The 26,933-nt window shown below is 55.1% G+C and overlaps 1 protein-coding gene across 1 annotated transcript in view; it reads left to right on the top strand.

The window, feature by feature from the left end:
- Positions 1-4,743: 4,743 nt before the first annotated feature.
- The window catches only part of TSPOAP1 (TSPO associated protein 1), an 84,547-nt gene continuing 62,357 nt past the window's right edge, over positions 4,744-26,933 (top strand). Inside the window, exons 1-5 of the mRNA XM_084822684.1 lie at positions 4,744-4,989; positions 14,414-14,521; positions 18,312-18,440; positions 19,692-19,868; positions 21,318-21,590. Coding sequence (XP_084678810.1) covers positions 4,744-4,989; positions 14,414-14,521; positions 18,312-18,440; positions 19,692-19,868; positions 21,318-21,590 — 933 coding nt within the window. The remainder of the gene's footprint in view (positions 4,990-14,413; positions 14,522-18,311; positions 18,441-19,691; positions 19,869-21,317; positions 21,591-26,933) is intronic.

Genomic DNA, 26,933 nt, shown 5'->3' with positions numbered 1-26,933 from the left:
CAATACCCAAGCTGCCGTTGCTGGTTGTCTGCAAGGAGCAATATTCTGCACAAGCTCAGGGGCATGGGTGTCCTTAAGTTCATTCAAAAAACCACACAGATGGTCCTTTTTACTTTATTTATTTTATTATTAAATTTATTAATCGCCCATCTGGCTGGTCACCCAGCCACTCTGGGCGATGTACAGTGTACAATAAAACAGTTTAAAACAATAAAATTCTACAGTAAAAACATTTTCTAAAATACCCTAACCCACCCCAAATGCCTGCCTGAACAACCACGTTTTTAATGCACTATGGAAGCTCATTAAAGAGGGGGCATGGCGGAGTTCCCTAGGGAGGGAGTTCCACAGAGTGGGGGCCACCACAGAAAAGACCCTCTCCCTCGTCCCCACCAGTCTAGCTGTCCTGGCTGATGAAACAGAGAGAAGGCCATCCGAGGCTGATCTTGTTAAGTGGCCTGTCTGGTGTTGCTGGAGGCGCTCCTTAAGATAGGCATGGGTGTCCTTAAGTTCATTCAAAAAACCACACAGATGGTCCTTTTTACAAAAGTAAGTTATTCTGCATGTACTCAGACACTTTGCCCTGGGGGTGGGAGCCTCTGCTCCTTTCTTACTTAGTAGAAGGGGGAATTTCTACAGGTGTAGCTTCTCCTCCCAAGCTAAGGGAGAAAATTCCCTTTTGTCCACAGAAGCCCTGCATCTGATCACCCAGAAATGCTGCAGCCGAGAGCTGCTGACCTGGGACTTGGCAGGAGGGCAGGTTTGTGAAGCCCCACCAGCCACATATTATGGTCTGTCTGGTGTATATTTGTTTGGCAGACCCAAATCAGGCCAATCATGCCTCCTCTCTGTGCCAGTTAGCAGGCACTTCTTCGAACACTCAATTCCAGGCACATGAATGCATGATCCGTCATGTCTGATGGCTGTTTCTCCGTTGACAAAAGAGTGCGTAATTCTGCTCTTACAATATGATTGTTCTGCATGTATAAAAGCTTCCCTTTGACAGGGGGGAGACTGGCTCCTTAGAACGCTGCATTCCAGATTAAAGTGCTGCTTTTGGTGGGGGGGGCGCGCTATGTTGAGCACATGGGAAAGAAGCAGCATGCTATAAATGCACACACTCTGTGTATGCATTTAGAAATAGTAGCAGTGACCTATTTTACCGCAGCACTGAACTGCGGGGTCCTCAGCCTGGTAGTCTTCACCGCTTCTGTCTTGTGAGTCTCCAATTGGCTACCTCGAAGCAGTGCCTCTGAGCACGAGCAGAGTATTTCTCCCTCCACTGCGATGTATATGGGAGTTGGCACCACGGTGGCTTCTGCGTGGCCTTTGAGCCTGGCCCAGCCTTCCCCAGCTTGGTGTCGTCCAGATTTTGGGGATTAGAACTCCCATCAACCCTGATTATTGCCCATGCTGGCTGGGGCTTATGGGAGTTGTAGCCCAAAACATCTGGAGAGCACCAATTGGGGGACTTCTGGCTTAGTCCCTCTCAATTAACAGGGAGGGTTGCCAACTTTTTTTTAAAAAAGAGTCCTTTACCTTTGGCAAGCTGCCAAATGCAGTGCAGTTGAACATATGCATCATTTTCAGTCACTTGTACCTCATATATTCATGCCAGGGCAAGGGGCTGTGTCGGGAGGTGTTACAGGCACAGCAGCAGGGCCAGGGGAGGGGAAAGTGGCAATGCTATTTCCAAGAAACCTGGGTGCCAGCTACCTTCCAGCTGTCCCAGTTTACTGCTCCTGCCCTGGTCAACAGGCTTCCCCTATTTTTGCCTTTGGGGATGGCCTTGTTCTAGTGCGACTTGCTGCTGCTGTTCACCTCCCTCCATAGCATCTCCAGAAGTTAAATTTCTGGCTTGGTGGCACATCTTGCCTCTGGCGCATGCGCCTGCCTGCCATGTCATCTGCAGCAGAGGCTCATTTTGGATGGGCTAACAGAACAGCGGGATAATGACATGCTGCATTCCCTCCCCGGGCAGCCTTCTCTGTGCCCTGCAGATGGCTGGACTACAGCTGCCAGCATGGGAATGAACCTGGTGTGTGTTGGACTACAGCTCCCGTCATCCCACTGGCGACAGTGGCTGGGCCCAATGCCCCCGGAGGGCATCAGTTCGGGGAGGGCTGGTCAGGAAGATGTTTATCTCCCACCCCCACCTGTGATCTCAGGTGGGTCTTGGAGATCGTGATGGGAGACGATGGAGGTGGTGCTGGAGGTCTTTTTTGAGCACATTGGGACAATGTTTTATGGGCCAAAGCCTGTACTTGAACTATGCCTGGAGAAGAATAGATTTTGGAGCACTCTTGGAATAACAGCATGCCCCAGGGCTTGTGCAGAGTGCTTTTTCTAGTGTATTGTGCCCAGGCAGGGGATAATGGAAGCTGTAGTCCAACACTTCAGGAGGGTAGCATTTGAGGGATGGCAGCCAACATTCCTGCTTCCATCTGTTTTTCCCAGAGACTGACCGCCCCGGTGGAAAATTTTCCATTTAGTGGAAAATGCCACACCCCATCTCCCCTCACCTTTCCCACTCACCCGCTCAGGAAAAGATATCACCATTTGTTCATACCTGCAAGCCACACGGGGATGGTTCATCCTGGGTGGACTGGGACAGGCCGCAGTGCAGAAGTGAAAGCACTCTGCACATGCCCAGAGGCCTGCTGGGTCATTTGTCAGAAGGGAAGCTAGTGGGCAAAAGGCTAGGTTTCGATGGCCTTCTGGCTTGCTGGCCCTGCTTTCAGTTCCTGCCATCTCTACTGAAAGGTGTTGCTGGGTAGCAAGGCTGGGCTGTCCCACCCTCGGCTTGTGGCCCCGGAGATGGGACTGGGTGCAATGGAGTGATGAACTGACTCCACAGAGCCATATGGAGGCCACAGGGCAGCGATTGTGGCTCAGGAGCGTGACCTGGGTCCTGGGAGAGCGTGCCAGGGACCGAACCAGGCGCCATCTCCAGGGCGAAGCTCTGCCCACTGTTGTGGGGCTGGCAAAAGACCTCTCTCCCCCGGCGATCCCTGGGGAGGTGCGGTGGGGAGCTTCTCTTGCTGGGTTGGAGAAGCCCTGCTCTGCACACGGAAGGCTCACTCCACTGGCACTCCAGTTAAAAAGAAAGAAAGAATCCAGTGGAAGGCTCAGAGGAGACCAGCCGGGCTGCTGCCAGCCAGAATAGGCAACCCTGGCTGAAATGGACCAATCAACTTCCTATGTCCATCGTGTAAAAACCGTTGTCACAATAAACTCACGGCCCCAAGTTAACACGGCCTTCCCCAATCTGGTGCCCTCCGCATGTGTTGGAGTGCAGCTCCCGGAACCCCAGCCAGATATCACAGAATCATAGAATAGCAGGGCTGGAAGGGGCCTACAAGGCCATCCGGTCCAACCCCCTGCTCAGTGCAGGGACCCAAGTCAGAGCATCCCTGGCATATGTACAACTCCCACAATCCCCAGCCAGATGTTCCAAAGTAACACTCCCAGCATCCTCCAGCCAGCAATCCTCCGGCTCCTCCGGAGGGCACGAGGCTGGGGAAGGCCGCAGGGGCCCCGCAGCTCAGGAATCAGTCGCCGTCGGGGCCACCGGGCCCCGCCGTTGCGGGCTTCCGGGGAGGCCGGCCAATGCCCTCCTTTCCTCCGGGCTCCCCCGATTCTGTTTGCGCAGGCCGGGGCGCCGCCGCGCTTGCGTCTGGCCCTGTCCCCTCGTGCCGGGGTGTGCGGCCTTTTTAGTTCGCTGGCTTCGGGTTTCCGCCCGTGGATTTACCGCCGCGGCCCGCGTCGCGGGGCCCTGCCCGGAAAGGCGGCCACGGCTGATGCCCAGCGGCAGCGCACGGGCGCCCAGTCTCGGGAGGGGCCGCCGCGACCAGGGCAGCGGCCCCGACCGGGCTCTCGTGGCACCGCCGCAGCGGGCGCTTCCGCGGGCCACCGCCCACGCGCCGGGCGGGGAGGGCGCGAGCGCGGGGCCCGGCAAGCCGCCCCCCCGGGGCCAAGCCGCAGCAGCCGCGGCCGGCCCGCGGGCGCCGGGCTGCCGTTCTGCTCAGCCGGGCGCCTCCTCGGCCCGCCGCGCCGGCCCTGCGCCGCAGCCGGCTGCCCTCGCCTCGCCCGCCCGCCCGCCTCGCCAGGCAGCGCGGAGAACGCCGGCGCCGCCTCCCCAGCCACTTCCACGAAACCGCCGAGCCGCGCCCCGCGTCGCAGGCCGCGGAACGGGGGCGACGGAGGCGCCCGTGGCGAGCGCCGGGCCGCGGCGCGGGCGGGCATGAGGCGCGCCTCTGGCCGGACGCAGCGCCCCGCGCGAAGGAGCGGCGCTGCGCGAGCCGCCCCGGGGCGCGCGAGCGCGGGCGCGCGCGGGGAGCGGGCCCGGCGGCTGCGCGGAGGCCCCGCTGCGCTGTGACCGCGGCTGCGCGCGCGCCGGGCAGCCGCCGCCGCCGGCGAAACGGGCCCGGGGATCCTGCAGCCTTCTGCGCGAGCGGGAAGGAGGGGCCCCGCCCCCGCCCCCGCCCGCCCTCCGCCCAGCCAGCCGCAAGCGGCACGGGCAGGACGCGAGCCCGCCGCTCCCCGCCAGCAGCCCGCGCCGGGTCTGCCCCCGCAGCGAAGATGCAACCGGCGCTCCTCGCACGGCGCCTGCCCCTTCGGCTGGCGGCGCCGCGGCGCCCGTGAGGCCGGTGCTGCCGGGGTCCACGAGCAGCGGCTGCCGGAGACCCCCTCGCCCTCTCTGGCGGCCCTCCGAGGCGCCGCACCGCTGCTCCGCCGCCAGGGATGAAGGGGCGGGATGGAGCGGAGCCCCGCGTGGAGATGGGCTGGCGCCCCGGCCGCGGCGGGCAAGCGCCAGGCGCCCCGCCTGAAAGCGGGATCTCCGGCAGGGGCAGCGGTCTCCAGGTGGCCCCTGTGGAGGAGCTCCCGGCCTGGGGGAGCAATCCGTGCTCCTCGCAGCGAGCGCCTGAGAGCCCCAGGCCATGTGCGACGGACCACTTCAGACACTGCCAGGCCAACGCGTCCCCCCAGGTAATGGGAAGAACGTGCATGCATCGTGCAGAAACTAGGGCCTTGCATGAGGCCAGGCTGAGCAGGAACCTCCATGTTTAGAGACAGTCTATCTCTGCGCACCAGAAAATCAGAACGCGCGCGGGGGGGGGGGGGCTTCCTTTGTGATATTCCAGAAGCATTTGGCTGTCCCCTGTTGGAAACAGATGACTGTGGAAAATGGATTTTTAGTCTGATCCAGCTGGTCTCTTCTTGCATTCTTCTGTACATATGAATCAGTATCTGTGGTCGTTGTTGTAACCCTCTAAACCTAGCCGACTCTTGGAAATAGTGATGGTAAGGTGTGGCACTGGCTTGCTGGCTTAAAAAAAAAAAACGATTAGACCAACTCAGGGAGGATTTGCTCGATGAGACCTCCATATCCAAGGGCAGCATAGCTTAATACCCAGGTCATGGGGGCAAACTGAAGGCTTCAGTCTTCAGACTCTCTTTGTGGCTGGAAACAGGATACTGGGGCTGGAACTTTCATCTGATCCAGCAAGGCTTTTCTGGGGTTCTTATTAACATGGGTTCACTCCCCTGATTTCCTCATGTTTTTTTTCCTGCCCATTGCAAAATCATACAGGTGCCATTTTTCTTTTCTTTTCTTAAAAAATGAAATGAAATGAAATGATTGGCATGCATTTAACCCAGAGGTCACCCATGTGATTCTTTTTCACTGCGGATTAAGTCACTTCCCTTGTGGCCAGCAAACCTGTAGCTGCCCGAAAAGATGTGGTGAGCCATCCATGGCTGACATTAAGGAGAAACCCTAGTCCCTCCCCCCGACACACACGCGTTTTTCACTTGAGCTGCAGTGCCGTTACCATGTGGTGAACCCATCTTAAGGTATCCCCCTGGTTCAGGGTCCCCAGTCCAGCAGGAAGGAGCATTTGCAGAGGAGGGGTCCAATCCCTTCCAGGCGAGCCAAGGAGAGGGCACAGGGGGAAGGGGTCCAGCCATGATGGCTAAAAACGCAACCGGCATATTTAGAAGCAGCGTATCTCTGAATTCCAGGAGCAAGACGGCATCACCGTCAGCCATGGTGAGGGGTAGGTTGCTGGACGAGAAGGACCCTTTGCTCTGATCCTGCACAGCTAATTGTATTGAGGATCTATCATAACACAGCTCATGTGTTCAGCTGTCAATAGACACTCCCGTGGGGCTGTTTGTCATCCATTCCAGGGCAAGCAAAGAGAGGAGGTTTGTAAAGGGGACAAGGGTGCTTCCTCCTCTTCCTCCCACTCCACATCGCCAGCTCTTGATGTGCCCCAAATTACTTATTTCTGGTCTGCCTGTGTGTGTGTCAGTGTTGGCAGATTTCGTGGACACATTTGCAAGTCTGCCTTCAAGACATTCTCCTGACAACCCTTTCCACACCCCTGTTGGGTAGGATGCCATCATCATTATGCCATTATTATTATTATTATTATTATTATATTTTGCAGATGGGGTGTGGAGGCGGCAAGGGGTGGGGGTGGTTTAAGGCCAGCTAGTGAATGCGCGCCTGAGATCCAAACCAGATTCTTCCCAGCTCACAGCTCATACTGTGCCACAACCACTGTGCAACACTGCCCCTTGGTGATTGCCTGAAGCGTTGGGGCTGGGGGTGCTGGTGCTCTCTGGGCCTTAGATCCCCCAATCAAATCCTTTCCAGCACGTGGAAGACCCCTCAGCAAAGCCAGTCCTGGTTTTGCTTTGCAGGCCTGCAGCACAGGCGCCTGCCAAGACCGAAGGCGGCTCCATGTACCTGAGCCTTGCCCGCTTCAGGCTGGGCATCCGGTGCCCTCTGGGCGTGCTTGGACTGCAGCGGCTGTCAGCCCTGGGCGGCTGTGCCAATGGCGAAGGAGGGTGGGCTACAAGCTGCCCATGCCTGGTCTACTCTGGCTGTGGTTCTCTGGGGGTTCAGGTAGGGGGTCCCTTTCATCTGTGGCTCCCTTTATCACTGGAGATGCTGTGGACAGAGCGTGCCACCCTCCCCAACCTGGTGCCTTTCAGATGTGTGGGAGTACAACCCCTATCCTCCTCAGCCAGCATGGCCAGTGATGGGATTTGCAGTCCCACACAGCTGGAAGGCCTGTTTGGGGAAGCCTGAGCTAAAGGCTTTCTTACAAACGCAGGCTGGGGGCAAGACTGTTCCTTCTGCAGCACATGAAGCCGAAAATAGATCTCTGGTGTTCTAGAAGGCACATCGTACACGGGGGTGGGGGGGCTCCTTGCCCCGCGCTATAGCTACCAGGTAGGCTTGGAGCCCCGAAACCTCTCTTTCTCTGTCTGTCTGTCTGTCTGTCTGTGTCTCTCTCAAAGAAATGAAGCACGATGAAAGCTCTGCCTGGGCGGGGAGAGCGTCGGCTTCTGCTCCGGGATCGAGGACGCCCCACTGGGGTCCTTTCAATGCCTCCTTCAGACGCGCCCGGCTCTCGACATGTCGACGCCGTGTTCCGGCTCGCTGGCATTTGGCCCACGGGGTCAGTCCCGGGCTGTCTGGGCGGGGAGGCAAAGTCCGCCGTCGCGCGCAGGAGGAGGGCCCGCCCTCTCCGCTCGGGCTTGCGCCCCGTGACAGCGGGCGTCCCGCTCCGGCCGCGGCCGCGCGCTCTCCCCCCTCCGCATGTCTTCCGGGGCCCCTTAGCCGAGAGGAGTTGGGGGGCCAGCGCGCAACGCTGCAGGGCCCCTCCCGCACCGCCTGGTTTCTGGCTGGATCGGAGACTGAGGGAGGCAGGGCGGGCGGTGGCAGCGTCCCCCCCCGCGGTGGGGGGGGGTGCACAGTCACCTGGGCCCTGGTGTTTCTAGGCGCCGGGAGCGTCTGGATTTTTTGGACCGCTGCTGCTGAGGACCGGGATGTTTTCGCGGGCGGGGGGGGGGTCAGCCCGGCTCACCGCGGGTCCAGCTGCGGCGCTTTCCCGCGAGCGCAAGGCCGCCACAGGGGAGCCGCGCGGGTGGGGAAGCCCGCGGGTCGCCGCGCCCGCGGCCGCGCTTTCGGACGAGGGCCTCCGTTTCGCTGGGAGTTTCCCGTTCAGCTTACCCGAAGTGGCGACTTCCAGACGCGGCTGGAGCGCGACTCGCATGCTGCCGAGTGCGGATGATGGGAGTTGAACTCCAGCCCGTCCAGGGGGCGCGTGCCTGGGGAAGGCCGCCGCAGTCGCTCAGCCCCCGCCTCGGGCCCTTCACGCGGCCCTGGCGGCGCCCCACCGGCGCTCCCCGCCCCCGGGACGGACGCGACGCGCCCAGAAGGCGGGGGGCCGCGCCCCGGGTTGCGGGGGGCCCGCTCGGAGCGGTCGCCACGCCCTGCTGGCTGGCCGCGACGGGAGGGCCCCGTGTTTTAGGGAGCGGGCTGGGGCTCCGATGTCGGGGGGGCGGTGAGTCCGGAACCAGGAGAGGACAACCGCCCCCCCAGACATCCGAGCCCCCAGCCTCCTCCGGCTTCCGGGCTGCCTTTCCCAGTCTGGCGCTCTCCCGATGGTTTGGGATACAGCTCCCATCGTCCCTGCCCATTGGCCCTGCTGGCTGGGGCTGACGGGAGTTGCAGTCCAAAGGAGTCGGAGGGCTCCAGCCTGAAGGGGGATGCGCTTGGAAGCCTCCTCTGGCGGTCTCTTCCGGCCGGGATGCAGCCCCCACAGGTCGCTTCCGCCGGTGGTAAGGCCCACTAAGCTGACGGGGACTTCCTTCGGAGGAGGTGTGCGTGGGATTGTGCCGGCAGGCCAGGTGCCAGAGTCCTCCCAGCCCCAGAGAGAGGAGCCCTCAGGGGAGGCCGATGAACTCAGAGGCTGCCTGACGCCCACGCCGCCCACGCCGTTCCTGCTTGTGTGGATTGCTGCGCAGAGTCAGATCAAGGTGTCCCAGCCTTCTGCAGCAGCCTTCCCCACTCACGTGCCCGCCAGACATTTTGGACTACAGTTCTCATCAGCACCAGCTAAGAGTCAGGAAATTTAGTCCCAAGCATCTGGAGGGCACCAGACTGGGCGAGGCTGCCTCTGGAAGTTTGGCTGCCCAACACGAAGGCAATTGTTCTCAGGATCTGATTGGCTGCTCCTGAATGTGGAGGTTCCACTTAGCCAGCCTGGCTAACAGCTATCAATAGAGCTCACCTCTCCCTGCCCCCATTCACTGTGTTTAATCCAGCCTTCCCCAAGCTGCTGCCTTCCAGATGTGTTGGACTATACTTCCCATCAGCCCCAGCCAGTTGTAGCCCAACACATCTGGAGGGTGCTAAAAGGCAGGAGGCTGTTCTAACCCTTAGGAGTACAGGAAGCTGGAGTACTGTCTGTGCTCTTCAAGTCCTTGAAAGGTCGTCCCAGAGAGGAAGGCCAGGATCTCTTCTCCTGTTCTCCATCATCCCAGAATGCAGGACACGGAAGAATGGGCTCAAGTGACAGGAAGCCAGATTCCTGCTGAACATCAGGAAAAACATCCTGACTGTTAGAGCAATACAACAATGGAACCCATTACCTGGGGAGGTGGTGGGCTCTCCCACCCTGGAGGCATTCAAGATGAAGCTGGACAGCAACCTGTCAGGGATGCTTTGACTCGGATTCCTGCCCTGAGTAGGGGATTGGACTTGGGGGTCTTATTGGCCCCTTCCAACCCTACTATTCTATGATTCTATGACTGGCAGCAATGGCTTTTCAGGGTTGCAGGCAGGATTTTTTCCTGGAGATGCTGCCTGAGATCGAACCTGGGACCTTCTCTGTGCACAGCAGGGCTAGGGCCCCTCCCTAACCCTTCTTTAGAAACAATCTAAGTGAGTGGCCATCATTCTGTCTGGCAGCAATTAATTCTGTGCAAGAGCTTTGCAGGTGCAGACAGATGGTCCACTGTCCTGCTTCCTCGGGTGCTGAATGAGAGGGCTCCAGTGGTCCCACAAGCCAGGCACAGAGGTGAGGCCGTCTTCCTCCATCATTTCTCCCCAGAAGCTGGTACTCTGAAACAGACAGCTTCTGAAAGTGGAGGTTCCGTTCTCAGCTCTCACGGCTCATATAAGCAGAACCGGAGCTCTGCTGGTCAGATGGTCAAGGTCCAAGGTCCCTGTCACTCACCTCAGCCAACTGGGCACCCTCCAGATGGGCTGGTCAGCAATCCCCATCATCCCCAGCCAGCATGGGTGTTGCGTTCTGCCCATCTGGAGGGCACCAGGTTGGGAAAGGCTGAGTTACATCTTTTGCCATTTGCATGGTGTTTCTGGCCATAGCTTTCCGCACCTCCGTTTCTGGCAGGCTAAGTTGGGGTCAAATTAGTTGTCGCATTAGAGCGTGCCTTCAGTGTGCTTTGCAGAGTCATGTTAAGTTTTTTTGAAAAAGGAATTCCAGGTCCCTGCAACCATCTGAGGCTTCGGTGACACTCTTATTTAATAGACACTAGATGATGGGTGTGATGGTGCAGCGAGGAAATTTCAGATCCTGCATGTAGGGCACAATCCTATGCATGTTTAGACAGAAAATAGTTCTACAATCCTTTGCATGTCTAGATAGGATTATAGGACTTTTTTCTATCATGCAAAGCTTTGTAGGACTTTTTTCTATGCATGTTTAGACAGAAAAATGTCCAAGTATACTATGTGCGTTTAGACCACAAACACACAAAAAGCGCCCTACAACTCCCAGCATTCCCCAGCCTGCTGGGAGCTGTAGGACATTTTTCTGTCTAAGCATGCATAGGATTGCACCCTTAATGGTCTTATGGGGGTCCCTAGCTTAGATAGCCATGTTGCATTACTTGGGTCACGAAGCCCACAATTCACATTTCTTTTCTCCCCCACCCCACTTCCACTGCCCTTGCAAGCTTTACAACTGTGTCTACATTCCTGAAATGTTAGAGCAACACACACACACACGTGCGCATACTCTGAGCATACACAGTTTTGCACTTCAAATGCCCTTAAATCATGGTGCCATCAAATGGGAATCAAATGGCATTGGCTTCCGCTGCCCTGATGCTAAATCACACATTTCCATGGGAATAAGCACCCTTTAGATGTAGAAAGAGAATTAATAAAAGGTGCATCTGTAACCATGTCAACCACCCGGAGAGCTTTATCTGTTGGGCGGTATAGAAATGGAAGGAAGGAATAAGCGTATGGTTGGCCCCCGACTATAAAATGTGCTTTAGAATAATAAGAAAGGAAGGATGTTGTGGCCAACAGCATCAGCTCTAGTGCTGAAGCCTCCTTGCTGCTGGCCCCATCACCTGCTGGTCTCTGGGAAGTTGGGGCGTGTGTGCACACTTTGGCCCCCAGATCCAGTCCTCGCTGCACTGCTGTAGGAGAGGGTGTTTGGGAGCTTGTCTTTATGTGATCGGTAAAGCCCACCAGCTGACAAGCTAAAAAGGCATGGCACGCAAGGAAAAAAAGGTGGAAAGGGAAGAGGAAAACCAATGATAAGCAGCCTTTCCGCAGGGCTGGTGCGGTGGCCGGGCTGCCCATCTTCCCCAGGAGAGAAGTGATATGTTTTGGAGGGCAGGCGCTCCACACAACAGTCCCCCTAGCCACGCTCCTGATGAGAGTCCAACAGTGCAGGCAGCTGTGCCGAGGCTCTGTGTCAGCCCACCAGTTCTAGCTGATCTCACCTTCGCCAGGGCTTTGGAAAAGCCATTTGGTCTCCACTGCCCGTTCCAGGCCAAGCCACCGCAAAATGCTGTGCATGACAGCAAGGAACAATATATCACTGCTGGGAAACTTTATCCCCGCACCCACCCCAGCTACAGTGAGGGCTGCAGCTAAGCTCAGAGGGAATGAGGACATCCCCAGGGGTGGCACAGGACGCCTGGGTCCCTGCTGATCAACGAGTGCTGGTGCTGTGCCCCCAAGATCCCTGACTCCACTACACCACTGGCCGTCCCCCTCCAATGGCATGCTGGCTAGCAGTGGCCTTAGGTCCTGAGAGATGGATTTGGACCATGGCAGTGTTAAGCTCTGGACAGTGGAAGCTGGTGGTTCGGATGTCAGTGGGGCAGTAAATCCGCTCTGGGTGCTAGTCAGAACCAGGCAGAACCCTAAAGGAGCTCTCCAATGTGCAGAACCTTGGATACCTCCCTTAGAGTTCTGTCTGAAACCCGGAGCAGATGCAGTGCCCCACCGACATCTGAGCCACCAGCCTCCACTGGTGGCGTCCTGGTTCTTGCGCTGTTTCTCTCCCATGCTAAATGGCTGAAGTGCCTCTCTTAAGGCTGAGTTGCTGGCAGTGAGAGCTTTAGGCTACAATATGCTCGTATTTGTGGTATTTGGGGCCCTGCCCCTTCTGCCTTTGGCCCTGCCCACCGCTGGGACACAGCTCTATGCATTTATCTAAAAATCCCTTTTTAAAGCCACTGATGACGGTGTTCCTTGCAGCCTCTTGCGGCCCGATGAATTCCGCAGGTTAAGATTTGCATGGCAACCCCAGGTGCCCTGACCCGCTGGTGTGCCCTATCCTGAATCGTCATGCCTTTGAGGGCAGGAGCGGAGGACTGGCTTTGCCTCTTGCCCCGAAAGAGCCATCCAGATGGGCCTTCCTCACCAAGGAGGTTGTTCCTGTTGCAAAGGGTGCCATGCCCCTCCTCCTTCCAGCGTTTTGCACCAGGGTTGTAGCCTGGATGTGTCAGACTGAGTCATTATCCTGGGGATGCTTTCCTGTGTCACCGCTTTCCGGAATCCAGTGGCCCGGCCTGCCATTGACGCCCACGCCAGTTAGTGCTCCTTGGGTGAGGTTTGACCTTGGATGTGGAGAAGCATTTGAAGGGCCTGTTGCTTTGAAAAGCGGCCGCCTCTTGCTAGTTTACGAAGAATCCAGAGAGGACGCTAAGCGAAGAGGGGAACCGGGGTGCGAATGGCAGTGGTGTGACAGGCTGCAGCCTTCCTGGAAGCTTTATTTGAGGCTGCTTTCTTTAAAGGCGGGGAAAAGCGGCTTTCGTGCTGGGGTCGCTGCTGGTAATTTCCGGTTTGCTGCTGGATCACAGCCATGTGCACAAGATGGGTTTTTTAATCCCTGCAGGCAGTGGTGCTGGTAGGGTTGGACTTTGGGGTACCAGGGCAGCCAAAGCAAACTCCATTTTATTCCTGTCATCATCATGATGCTATGATTTAGGTGAGCTTCAGATGCAAAACTGCACATGCTCAGGTTTCAATAACAGCAACAACAACAACAAATAAAAATTGGGGTTGACAAATGTTACAACATATAAAGAATGTGGAAGCAATAGTTGTGGGGGGGAAGAGGAATGTGAACTGCGTATTACTGTCTTTGTGGAGCGCACAAGACTGTCTAAAAAGGCACAACCACAAAATGATTGGGTCCAGGGTCTAACATTACCTCGCTGCACCGCTGCCTGCAGGAGTGCCGCACGTATATCTGTGTTGTGGTCATGCGCTGTGAATTTATGGTGCACTCCTCTTTCCTCGAATTAGGAGAAACCCTGCTGCAGGCCTGTGTTAGGCGCATGGCTGAGTAGTCCTCTTCCCGTAGTCTATTTAATGCATCTGTTTTGTTACCAACATTTGGCGTGGCGCCTGAACAAATGGTCAAGATGCAACACCACTCTCAGAACAGAAAAAGGGTTGATCTTTGTTTTTGCACCAGTTTGAAATTTGCTAGAGTGTTGCCGTTTTGAATTTGGCACAGTGGGCTTTTCTACTCAAGGCTGTTAATCGGCTGTATCTAGTTTCCATTTTGTCACAGAAGTGAGATCCAAGCACTATACGGAGAGCATTTCCTTTCCTGCTTTACTGCTACATACCCTCTAGGTGGCACTGTGTTAGAGCAGAATAGCACAAATACACAAGTGGGAAAATTGTTTTCTTTCACTTTCGGAAATAATACCGCATTTTCCCTGTTCTAAAGACACTTGCCGAAAGTGATATTTAAAAACAGAAGTGGAACGGGAGGGTCACAATTTCATTTCATTCATTCATTCTTTCTTTTTCTATACCGCACCGTAGCTGAAGCTCTCTGGGTGGTGCACAAACAATGTTGCCTAAAGAAGCTGTAAACAAACCCGCAAACATGAGTAGGGAATGACGAGCACACAATAAATGCCTCATGTAGAAAAGCTCTTTGAACCTCAACCTTTTCCAGTTTAAAACGGCAGCACGACAAGACTAAACCACGAAGGCCTCTGCCTTTCCCAAACTGGTGCCCTTCGGGGGTGTTCAAGTGCAACTCCCACCCCAGTGGAGACAAACACCGGGTTTTGTGTCTCCAACAGCGAAATGGAGAAGGTGCAGTCATGGCCATGCTGGCTGGGGTTGCAGTTCGACACGTCTGAAGGGCACGAGGCCGGGGGAAGGCTGTGCACGCTGGAAATTAGGTGGTGCTAAATGGGCGTGGCTAGAGGAAGAGGGCCAGGGAGCTACATCCAGCTGTACACCAAATACTTTTTTTCTGCATCTCTCTCTCTCTCTCTCTCTCTGTCCCCCGTGTCCCATCCTTCCGCTTTCCAGTGTGGGGTGAGTTATCGCTGTCTCCTGCGGCAGAACCAGGTGCTCCTGACGGCACTGGAGGAGCTGCAGTCACGCTGCGCCAGTCTCAAGAAGGAGAACAGCCTGCTGGTGAGGATCCTGCATGTGGGAAGCAGGGGTGGCCAACCTGTGGCCCTCCCAGATGACGTTGGACTCCAGATCCCATTATCCCTGCCCATCAGCCATGCTGGCTGGGGATAATGGGAGGTAGAGTCCAACAACACGTGGAGTGCCACAGGTTGCCCAGCCTGTCCTGCTTTGAGAGTAGCACATTTTGACTGCAGCGAAGTCAGGAAACCTTCAAGCCTGCAGCTGGTTATCCAGTGGGGCACAGGCTGCAACAGAGCTGGCCTGAATCCAGGCGGAAGTCAGAACACAGGCAGGTGGACGGGCAACGAGATCAGGCAACAGCTGGAGTGGGCATGATAACAAGCCAGAGGTCAAGCACAGTAAATCAGTCAGGCCCATCACACAGACCAGGAGCAGGGTCATGAGGCAGTCAGGAAACAGGGCATCAGTCACAGGGCACAGTTTAGGAGGCCTGGTACACAGCAGAGGCAGGATGGACCAAGTTGTTTCAGCACTGGCTGGGTTTCCAGTGAAGGCTTTTAAGCCCGAAGCCTGCTGGACCCCACCAGAGCTCAGCTGCAGCAATCAGATCTCAGCTGCAGCAATCAGAGCTCCCTTTCCAGTGCTTACTCCTGAGGAGTCCATTTCTCCTGAGGAGACCTTTTCTGGAGGTGAGCCCACCTTTGCACAGGAGCCCTGCTAGCCTCTTGCTTGAGGCGATGACGCTCCCGGGGGTCAGGGGGTGGGTCTGCCTCAGTGGCAGGGTCCCTTTCTCCAGACCTGGATGGCCCTGCAGCCACTTCCCCCGAGGGCTCAGGCTCCTGTGGGCCTGGGGGCAGTCCCTGATCTGGGGTGCCCTGGGCTTCTGGGGCCTTGAGCTTCTCCTCCTCTGAGGAGGGCTCCTCCAGTCGGGGCAGGACACACCCGTGGTTCAGTGCAGCGGGCACCAAGGATGGCGCACATAACCTGAAAGGCGTGCCCCAGAGATCTCTTGTGAGCTCATAAAGAGGCGGCACAGAAGACCCAACATGTGGATCAGAATTCGCTCAAGCTCACCGCTGCTGCTCCGCAACTCCGCTGCCTCTTAGCTTTTATTTTTATTTATTATTAAATTTATTAATCGCCCATCTGGCTGGTCACCCAGCCACTCTGGGCGATGTACAGCATACAATAAAACAATTTAAAACAATAAAATTCCACAATAAAAACGTTTTCTAAAATACCCTAATCCACCCCAAATGCCTGCCTGAACAACCACGTTTTTAATGCACGACGGAAGCTCATGAGATATGAGAATGCTGCTTATCCAGAGCCTACGCTGTCACTCCAGTGCGCTCCAGAGGTGTTGGGATCATCTCCAGCGAGCAGGAATTGCAATCCAATGCCATCTGGAGGGTGCCGAAGTGGCGGGAGGCTGCCCTGTGGACGCAGGCCGCTACTCTCAACATGGGGCTGAGCCAGCGAGAAGCTCTCCTGTGCACACTGCACGGAGCAAGCTGGAGATGGACAAGCTCTTGTGCATCGCCTGTCCATTTCAGTTGGGCCCGCATCCTGCTTGCTGCTGTCCGGAGTCCACCACCCTTAAGAGCGTCCAAACTCCATTGCTTTGGGCATACGGAGATAGCTTATCCTGGGCCAGGGATGGGGAACGTGTGGCTCTCTAAATGCTGTTGGCCTACAACTCCCATCATGCCTAATTGGCTATGCTGGCTAGGGCTGATGGGAGTTGTAGGACAAAATGCCTAGAGGACTTGTAGGTCAAAATATCAGCCCCAGTTCAAAGGACTGGTTTTGGCCTATTATGCTCTACATGGCTTAGGACCTGGGAACCTGATGGAACATCTCCCATATGGGATGTGAAGGTCTGAGGCCTACAGAGGCAAAGGGGGAAAACAGTTAGGCTTAGAGGCCTTGGTTTTTTTGTTGGGAGGGGGTATACCTGAGAGGAGTAATTTCATTTCACCGGTTAAGTTTCAATTTCATTTCCCCAGTTAAGTTTCATTTCTTCAGGTTTGAAGCAGTGCTTTTGGTTTTAAGGGAGGAGGGTATAGAATGAGATATTCAGAAAGACCAGAGAAGTAAGAGCAGAGTCGGGGAGACCAGAGCCTGAAGAGGGAGCAGGAAGAAGCAGCCTGGAGAAGTCTTAAGTACAGCTAGGGTAAAGGAACTTGCATTTTGCAACTTTTGTTTTCTCTTAATGTGTTTTGTATCACTCAGCTGTATTCTGTACATGCCTTTAGTTGTGATTTGCTTACTTTAATTTACCAGTAAACTGTTGTGGTTAAAACTCCAGGTGTCTGGAGTGTCAATCACCCCACATCTACAGCCTAAACCACGGAAAAGGGAAGGTAAAAGAAGGAAGATGGGACTCTTAAGGAGACAAGAGATCCTTAAGAAGTTGCTCAGGGGGTCCAGGTCCTAAGGGAAACCCTGACATGGACCTACCCCTGCCTTGAGGTAAGGGTACATAGGAGAGAACATATTCCACCAGGTTTGGGGTTGTGTAGAGCTTTATAGGCCAAAAGTAGCCCTTTGAATTGGGAGCAGAAATAAATCAGAAGCTACTGCAGGTGAGATGAGGACCAGCCTTGGCCTTCCTATCTGCAACATTTGTTTCATATCACTGGCCTACCTTGCAAAACCATTGTTAAGAGTTATTGAGCTGATTGACAAGGGGTCATTCTGAGTATTTTCCTGGTACCCTCTGCTCAGCTAGAATGGTAGCACTCAACTGCAGTCCAACAACATCTGAAGGGGTATTCCTTCTCCATCCCTGCTCAAGCCCAGGATTGTCTCAGTTCAAGAGACAATCCCAGGGTCTAGGGCAGAGAGAGAGAGGAACCTTTCTTGCCCAGCTCTGCCACTGAAGATCTTTTTGACTGAAGATCTTTTAGCTGGGGATTCAAACCCGGGACCTCCTGCTTGCACGGCATTGGATACCCAGCTAAGGCAGGCATATTTGCAAGGGAATACCCACCCTCCCATGGCAGAGGCATCAAGGTACCCAGCCGTGCAAACAGGTCACCTTGATCCAGTGGTAGTTAATGGCCCATTGATCACAGTTGATGGTGCAGAATGCGGGCGCCTGGATATCAGTGGGACCAAGGGGTTGGCTCATGTGACACTGATACTGCGCCAGCTGCACTGGCTGCCAGTGCATTTCCAAGCCCAATTTAAAGTACTGGTTCTAACCTTTGAAGCCTTAAACTTAGGGCCCAAGGTACTTGAAGGACCACATTCTCCCGTACCAGCCTCCCTGCACTTTGAGATCATCAAGGAGACCCATGTCACCTGGCCCACTGCCAAGGCTGGTTAGGCCAGTGTGTACAAGGCACAGGGCCTTGTTGGCAGTGGCCTCATACCTCTGGAATTAGCTTCCTTCAGGGGTTTGCCATTCCGGGCCCTTTGACCATCTACCAATTTTGCTGACTTTCCCATAATGTCTTGGGCTGCTGGTTTGATTGGTAATCTCTGTTTTTCTTGATTTTTTAAATGGATAAGTTCTGTCTTTATGGATTCTTCTTGAATGTGCGGTTATTGCTTTTTATTGCATCCACTTCATAGGATTTTTACCTTGTACACTGCCTTGAGTGGGTTCCACCCTTAACGGCAGCCTAAAAATAACATTAGATAAATCAGTGTATGGTGACTCTGTCAAGCTTCCCCAGGCTCAAGAGAGAGGGAGGAGGATGCATCCTGCCCCGCCTGCCCCAACCATGATTGCCACAGAGGGCAGCTGTCACCCAGCTGGAGGGCTTGAATGGTTGTCCACAGGTGCTTAGGCTTTTTTCCCTTCTCTTTTCCACCTCAGCGTAAGAGCTGCTTTCCGGAGACACAGGAGAAGGTGAGGCACCTGAAGAGGAAAAATGCTGAGTTGGCCGTCATCGCCAAGCGCCTGGAGGAGAGGGCACGGAAGCTCCAAGAAGCCAACCTCAAAGTAGTACGTGCTTGCCCTGCCCTGCCTCTTCCCACCCTAGTGGCCAACCCAGCCTGGCTCATCCTGCCATGCAGGGGTTCCTGCTATGAGACAGTGTGGGGTAGTGGTTAGATCCATCGTTCCAAAATTGTGTGTCGGGGTGAGCTGATGGGCTGTGTGAGAACTGCTGCTGTGCCACAAGAAATAAGCAAAATAACAATTGAAGGTTCCCGTGAGTGTTATGCCCCCACCAACACAAGAGGTTGCCTGACGCATCTCTGAATGATTTACTGGTCTGGTCATTCCCTTTTCCATTTGGTCTCTGCTGGAGGCTGGTCATTCTGCCACACCCTGCGTCAGGTGCATGACCAGTCATGCCTGCTGCAGGGGTATATCAAAATGAGCTGCCCTCCGAGGAGGCTTCCTATTATGTCTTTGTGTGAGTTACTGCTCGGAATTCGCCTCCTTCTAACCCACCTCTGCTAGAAGACTGGTACTTTTGGCCCTGCTGTGCATGGAGTGTTACTGGATCATTTAATTGTTCTTGAACCTCAGACCCAGTGCAATTACCTGCCCCCAGAAGAGGCTGCCTGTTTCATCCCTCTATGATTCACAGCTCTGGGTTTGCCAATCTATCCACAGAATTGGTTGACGGGCTCCTCTGAGGGTGGATAATCCTGACACTTGCATGCTAAAAAAACCTTTTTCAACGACAAGTTTTTAAATCTCTGCATCTAGAATTTCAGGACACTAAACTCACTGGCTGACTTATCAGTTGCTTTCACTCGGCCTGGCCTACCTTGCGGAGCTATTGTGAGATAGAACGATTCAAACACAGAAAGAGAGGGGGAAAGAAAGAAGGAAGGAGAGTGAAAGAAAGAGTTTCCTAGTTTCTTTAGTCTCTTATTGACCCCTTTCCAGGTTTTAATTACAGGAGATGTGGAAATGGATCCAAACTAGTGGGTGCGTGCACATGTGCCCAGCCCCTCTCTTTATGCAAGGGGTTGTAGCTCAGTAGTACAGCCCCTGCTTTGCACGCAGAAGGTCCCGGGTTCGATCCCTGGTGGCATCTCCAGGTAGGGCTGGAAAACCTCCTTCCTGAAATCCTGGAGAGCTGCTGCTGCCAGTCAGTGCTGACAATACTGGGCTAGAAGGACCCAGGGCCTGACTCAGTACAAGGCAGCTTCCTAGGTTCCTGTCTGTTTCCTTAAAAGCTTTACACCCCACCTTTCCTGAAAACGATCCAAGGTGGCAATTTTTCTCTTTCTGACACAGGTGAATGCTCCTGTAGCTGTGAAGGGCTCCTGCACTGGGCTCTGCAAGAAGGCACTTATCGGCCAGCGGGCCACAGACCTGCGAGAGCAAGCCAGTGCACTCCTGGCGAAAGACAAGCAGATCAGCGCTCTACAGCGGCAGTGTCAAGAGCTTCAAGCTAAAATCACGTCTGGAAAGGTGAATCTTGACCACCGAGCTGGCCCAGATCTGGTCCTGACCCACACCTGGTGGGGTGGTAAACCCCCATCTGGACTATGCCATGTCAGACTGCGTGTAGCAGCCTGCAGAATCAAAATCCCTCCATGTAGAAAGCCAGCATCTCTGAGAGAAAGGTTCTAGCTGGGCCTTCTCCCACAAATGCTAGTTCTCTGCCTGTCGGACTGTTGTGCAGGGGGCACGGCTAAGGAGTGTTCCATTGGATGCCCAGGGCCGCCTGCTCTCTGAGGTGCACAGCCAAGAGGCAGATGTGCACCTCCTCTGCGGTTTGTGAGCACTGGGACTTGGATCCAGGCAGAGCCCGCCCACCCCTTGCAAGCCTTTGGCTGGGTTTCTGTGATGTCACAGAATATTCACCAACATTCTAACTGCTCAGGAGGACATTGGTCAGCAACAGAGGGTTGATACAGAATGCAGCTTTTCCGCAAGGGAAGGGAGAGTTCAGTTTGGCTGAGTAAAATAAACAGTTGTGCAGCATCATGGGGCAGGGAGAAATACGTACTGTCACAGGGAAGCAGAGGGGGAAAGAGAAGTGGAGCTGGGCAGGCAGAACAGCTGTGGACTGGAACAATGAGGGCGAGGGCCCCCAAGGTAGTGGGGACGGTGTAGGACCATGAGGCCTAAGCCAGGGGTGTGGAAACTCTTCCAGCCCAAGGGTCGCATTCTGCTTCGGACAAGCTCTCCAGGGCAGCATTCCAGTGGTGGGTGGGGATGAAGGGAAAAGGAAATCTCGCACAGGGACTCAGCGGGGGTTTGTGCTGTGGTGATTGGTGCTGGAGAACAGAACCAGGGAGCCAAAGGAGCGAAGAGTTGGGGGCGAGGGACAGCTTGGGCTTACTATCACAGATTAGTCTGAACTAGCCAGCTCAATTTTTAGGGTGCAGCCTTTTGCTCCTCCCGCCTTTCTCTCCCTAGACAGGTTGAGGACGGAAATCTGAAGCGCTTGACAACTTGAAATGCACTTCCCGTCATTACTGAGCACGATTCGGGCTGCTGTGTTGGATCAGTTAGAAGTCCAGCTTTCCCCAAGCTGGGGCCCTCTAGTTGTATTGGGTCGCAACTCCCAGCATTCTGGGAGTTGTAGTCCAACACATCTGGTGGGCCCCAGCTTGGGGAAGGCTCGATCAGAGGAATTGATTAAAAAGGCGCTTTGATAGACGAGGGAGGTGTCCCGTGTTCACCAGTGCAGCTAATTTCATTCTGAAGGTATTCTTATGCAAGTACTGAAGTGCTTTGCTCTTTGTCTTGGAAGAGCAAAGAAAATGGGAGGGTTTCTGTGGGTGGGGGCGGTTGCTTTACCGGGAGTGCCCCACCATATGCAAATATATGCCGCTTTCACCATGAATGGATCAGCTGACCAAAGGAGAGGCACTGGATCTGGTGCCAACGCTGCTTCTTGTGTCTTCCCAGGATGGTTCTCCTCGCCTGCCTCTTCCGGACTTCCGCCAGCTGCTCCGTGAGTCTCAGAAGGAAGGGCTGCGTCTCCAGAGGCAAATTGCCCTGAAGAATTCCAAGGCGTCCCTGGGGTCTTGCAGCCGGGGGCCGGGAGATGCTGCTGCAGCTTTGGCAGTGGGATTGGGGCCGCCTGTGCAAGCTAGGGCCACCTGCTCAGATGGCTTTTCTCCTTCAAGGGGGTCACAGCAGCGAGAACAATTGTCCTCAGCAACGGAGGCAGCTGGCAAGGTACCCTCACTCTTCCAGGCCTTTCCGTTCATCCATCAGCAAAACCAGTTCATCCCGGTCACGATTCTCTCTTGGATTTAGGCGCATCCTCTCCAAGTAGCTTTGTGGATAGCCAGTGGGAGCTACTGGTGCCAGTGGGAGGTGTGTGCTTTTTCTCAGCTTAACTCATTTTGGCCAGCTCTCTCCATCATGGACATTGCCAGGCCCTCAGCCCCGAATCGATTACCCACAGCCCCAGATCTATTCCCCAGAAGCCTGTTGGTTCCAGTGGAAGGTGTGTTTTTCTCAGCTTAATTTATTTATTTTTATTTGTTTAATTTATTTATTGCATTTCTATACTGCTCAATGGCTGGAGCTCTCTGGGCAGTTGACAGCAATTAAAGCCATAACATACAACATGATAAAACATACTATACAAGCTTTTTAAAATGACCGTATAAAACTGGTATAAATTGCCTTGCAGGGGGGCAGTTTTCCATGGGGATTGCAGCTGGGAAGGGAAGGGTTAACCCACCTTTCCCGCATGCTGCAACGCTGCCGCCCCCCAACTCCCCTTGCATGGGAATTAAGCGTAGGGGGGAAATTCCACTGGTGCCTGTTGGAGATTTTTCCTGGGCCACAAATGCCAAGGTGCATAGCAACGCCCCTGCCGCCTATCTCTTTTGTGCCACAAAAGCAGGCAATCCAGCCCTTCTGGGGTAAAATCTGCCCTCCTGAGAGGCTGAGATGAGGTTCCTGGCTCCATCCTGGCCGTCTTGGGCAGGGGAGGGGAGGGGAGGGGAGGGGAGGGGAGGGGAGGGGAGGGGAGGGGAGAGGAGAGGATGTGGCAGGGAGAGGAGTGACATGTGGGAAGGACTGCTTAACTTCCCTCTGCCCTCTCCAGACTTCTGGCAACTCTGAGATGTGGGGGAAAAGAGGCCCAGCTGATTAGGGGCCTTGGGGAAGAACTGGTGGTGGGAGAAGGGTTAAGCACTCCACCCTCCTTTTGGGCGGGTGTCCTGTATGGGTGTCCTTTTGTAGGTATCCTTTTGGAGAATGCCAAATTAGTTCAATTTCAGACAGGGGTGAAAGTGTGTCTGTGTGAGGGGGAAGAGAATCAATGGGGCTGGCCTTACAATTAGGCAGAGCAAGGCAGCTGATCTGGGGTGTCAAGAAAGGGCAGCAAATTGTTGGTTTAAGGCACAATCCAATGCATTTTTAGGCAGAAAAAGTCCTACAATCCTATGCGCGTTTAGATAGAAAAAAGTCCTGCAACTCCCAGCATGCCCCAGCGAGCCATGCTGGCTAGAGTTATAGGACTTTTCTTCTGTCTAAACATGCATAGGATTGCACACTAAATTTACTATATTTTTACTGCCAAAATATATACTATACTTTTTACTGTGTGTGAGATTTTATGCTGCAGATGACAAAATAACTTATGTGTGTGTGTGTATATGCCAGTCCTCCCCAGCCTGGTGCCTTGCAGAGGTGTTGGACATCAACTCTCATCATCCTCAGCCAACATGATGGGAGTCGAAGTCCCCCACCCCCAATACACACACCCTCAGCTGGAATCTGCAGCTAATTTGCCAACTGCCCAGCTATTGTTGGGCACCGCTCCATACCTGCATGGAGCACCTGTGCTGAAGGCTTGGCATGGATTGCCCATTTCCAGCTGGGCCAGGTTTAAGGTTCTGGTCATACTCCTGAAGAACTTGGGGCAAGTACACTTGAGGACACACCTTCTTCCTTATCATCTTGCCCGGTCCTTGAGATTTTCTGGTGCTCGTGGTGGACCTGCATGGGTCAGAAATCCATCTGGAAACCATCAGGAGCAGGGCCTCTTTTGTGTTGGCTTCTGCTCAATGAAATGCCTTTCCAGATGAGATCAGGCAGGCATGTATGCTCTTTTGTTTGCAGCATTTGCTTTTTAGGCAGACACATCCTGACTCATGAGTACATTCCAGTCACTGTTTTATGGATGCATTTGCCTTTATTGTCATTTTTTGAAGGTGCTGCAAAAATCTCTCTCTCTCTGTGGCATTTTGGTTGGTCCTAGTCCACAGCATTGCCCAACTGTGGATTTTGACCCTGCCCCCCGGACCAGCACGGCCGTTTTTTCTGAGGCAGATGGACCAACGTCAGCCCTCTGGCAGTTGTGGAATGGGGCGCTGAGGCCATGGAATGCGAATGTCCAGCCAGGAGCACCTCCAGGCAAAGCGCAAATGTGTATCAGATAAAACTCTCCTTAGAACTAGCAGGACAGCAGGGATTGGCACCCGGCCTCCCGACCTCCCTCACTTCGCCACCGCATTGCTTGTGGCCACTCCAGCGCTGTTGCACAGCAGCCTTCCCCAACGTGGTGCCCTCTGGAATCATAGAATCATAGCATCATAGAATAGTAGGGTTGGAAGGGGCCTACAAGGCCAACGAGTCCAACCCCCTGCTCAATGCACGAATCCAAGTCAGAGCATCCCTGACAGATGGCTGTCCAGCCTCGTCTTGAATGCCTCCAGTGGGGGAGAGCCCACCACCTCCCCGGGTCATTGGTTCCATTGTCGTATTGCCCTTACAGTCAGGAAGTTTTTCCTGATGTTCAGCCGGAATCTGGCTTCCTGTAACTTGAGCCCATTCTTCCGTGTCCTGCACTCTGAGATGATCAAGAAGAGATCCTGGCTTTCTTCTCTGTGACAGCCTTTCAAGTACTTGAAGAGCGCTATCCTATCTCACCTCAGTCTTCTCAAGGCTAAACATGCCCAGCTCTTTCCGTCTCTCCTCATAGGGCTTTGTTTCCAGTCCCATGATCATCTTTGTTGCCCTCCTCTGAACCCTCTCCAGTTTGTCTGCATCCTTCATAAAGTTTGGTGCCCAGAACTGGACACAGTACTCCCGATGAGGCCTAACCAGAGCTGAGTAGAGGGGAACTAGTACTTCCCGGGATTTGGAAGCGATGCTTCTAGTAATGCAGCCCAAAATAGCATTTGCCTTTTTTGCAGCCACTTCCCATTGTTGGGTCATATTCAGCTTGTGATTGACAACAATTCCAAGATCTTTATTGCTTGTAGTGTTGTTGAGCCACGTATCCCCCATCTTGTAACTGTGCATTTGGTTTCTTTTTCCTAGGAGCAGAACTTGGCATTGATCCCTATTAAATGTCATTCTGTTGTTTTCTGCCCAGCGCTCCAGTCTATCAAGATCACTTTGAATTTTGTTTCTGGCTTCCAAAGTATTAGCTATCCCGCCCCCTTTTGTGTCATCTGCAAATGTGATCAGCATTCCCTGCACCTCCTCCTCCAAGTCATTAATAAAAATGTGGAAGAGCATTGGGCCCTGCGGTACCCTGCTCGTTACCTCTCCCCAGTTTGAGAAGGTCCCATTGATAAGCACTCTTTGAGTCCGATTCTGTAGCCAACTGTGGATCCACCGGATCGTTGTTTCATCTAGCCCACTTTGAGCTAGTTTGCTCATCAGGACATCATGGGGCACTTTGTTGAAAGCTTTGCTGAAGTCGAGGTATATGATGTCCACAGCATTCCCACAGTCCACAAGGGAGGTTACTTGATCAAAAAATGAGATCAGATTTGTCTGGCAGGACTTGTTTTTGACAAATCCAAAAGTTTGGGACTACAGCTCCCATCAGCCTGAGCAAGCACAGCCAGTGCTTAGGTGCAGTGGGAGTGGCAGTCCCAAATATCTGGAGGCCACCAGCTTGGGAAAGGCTGCTGTATAGAAACGCTTGTATTATTGTTGTTGTTGTTATTTCGAAAACAATTATTTCTTGCGCAGTTCTGTAACATGTGAAACAGCCCTAAGATTGCGTGCATGCTCAACGGGGGTAGATTTTGGAGGGGGGGGGGCAGTGGGTCTGTGCACATAACAACAACAGGGGCAACAACAACACACGTGCTCCCTGCGCAGTTTTGTAGCACGCGAAGCAGCCTTACGGCCATGTGAAGGCTAATCCAGGGGAGGTAGATTTAGGGTGTGTGTGCAATTGTTGTTAATAATAATACTAATATTCTATTTCCCCAATGGGCGTTTCCTACACAGTTTTGCGAAGCAGCCGCAAGACCCTGTAGAGACGAGAGGGGGGGGGTGCGGGGGCGGGGGGGAGATGGGTGCCATTGCTGGCATCCCTCTCTTTCCCCGATGCCGGGGTTCCCTGCGCAGTTCTGCCACACGCGGAGCAGCCCGGGCCGGGGGAGGCGGCCAGGGGGCGACGGCGCTCCCCCGCCGGGCCCGGCCCGGCCCCCGCGCCGGCCGGCGCCACTGCCGGCGGAGGGGCCGCGCGCAACAGAGCGGCCGAGGCCTTCCCGGCGCCGCCCCCGTGGCGAAATGGCTCCGCCCGCGCGGCGCTGTCCGCGGTGCTGAAGCGGAGGCGCCCCGGCAGGTAGGCGGCGCGGCCGCCGGCTGGCGCGGGCCGGGCGGCGGGCCGCGCCCCCCGAGCCGCCGCGCCCCGAGCCGCGCGCAGAGTGCTTTCCCCACGAGAGCGCAGGGCGCCGCGTGCAGATCGGGGGCCGGGGCGGGCCGAGGCCGGCTTCCGGGGCCGGAGCTGCCGGGCGGATCTCGGCGGACGGCTCCTCCGGCTTTGCCAGGCCGCGGGAGGCGCCTCCGAGAGCGCTGCCGAGGGCCGCGGCTCCCCCCGCCCCGGGCAGAGCGCCGGTTCTCCCTTCCCGCCGGTTTTGCTCGAACCACGATGCCGCACTGACGCCCCGCTTCCTTCCGCAGTCCCAGCAGGGCAGCTGTCAGTAGGAGTCGGGCGTTCTCCCTGGCAGTGGCGGGGGGGGGGGGGCTCCTTGCCACGTCTCCCTCTCCGGCTCATGCATGGGCCAGGCCACCCCCCCGCTGGCCTGACGCTGCTCTTGGGCTCCCGTGTGCAGCGGCCTCCCACTGGCCACCGGTTCCCTGCCAGGTGGCAGAAGCCAGAGCGTGCTTCCCACCTGCTCTCCGGCGCCAGGGCAGCTGCAATGCTGGGAACGATGGTAATGCCCATGCAGGCTGGGAACGATGGAAGTTGGAGTCCAACACACCTGCAGGGCCTCAAGTCGGGAAAGGCTGGAGTAGATTGTGCACCAGCCGTTACGGATGTGCAGAAGAGGCCTCCCCTGTCCCCTATTTCTGCCCCTCAAAGGTGCTGCGGCATCCGTCCAGTCCAGGGAAGACCAGCTGGGCCAATGGGGCGGCTCAGAATGAGGCAACGCTGGGAAGAGTGGGAAGAGCGTCCTAGGACCCACGTCCTTGGGCAGGCCGCCCACCTCTGCTCCTTCCCATGCACTTCCTAACCCTGACCTTGCTTACTAGGATGTACATCCCAGGAGGAGGATGGCGCAGGCTTCTGAGCAAGCGCTTCCAGGGTTTCAG

Source organism: Heloderma suspectum, chromosome 16 (assembly GCF_057233095.1).
Source record: "Heloderma suspectum isolate Gila_16-S chromosome 16, 16-S_ref, whole genome shotgun sequence".
Lineage (NCBI taxonomy): Eukaryota > Metazoa > Chordata > Lepidosauria > Squamata > Helodermatidae > Heloderma > Heloderma suspectum.
The sequence above is the reverse complement of the archived record's forward strand: the minus strand, read 5'-3'. Positions and strand labels throughout refer to the sequence as shown.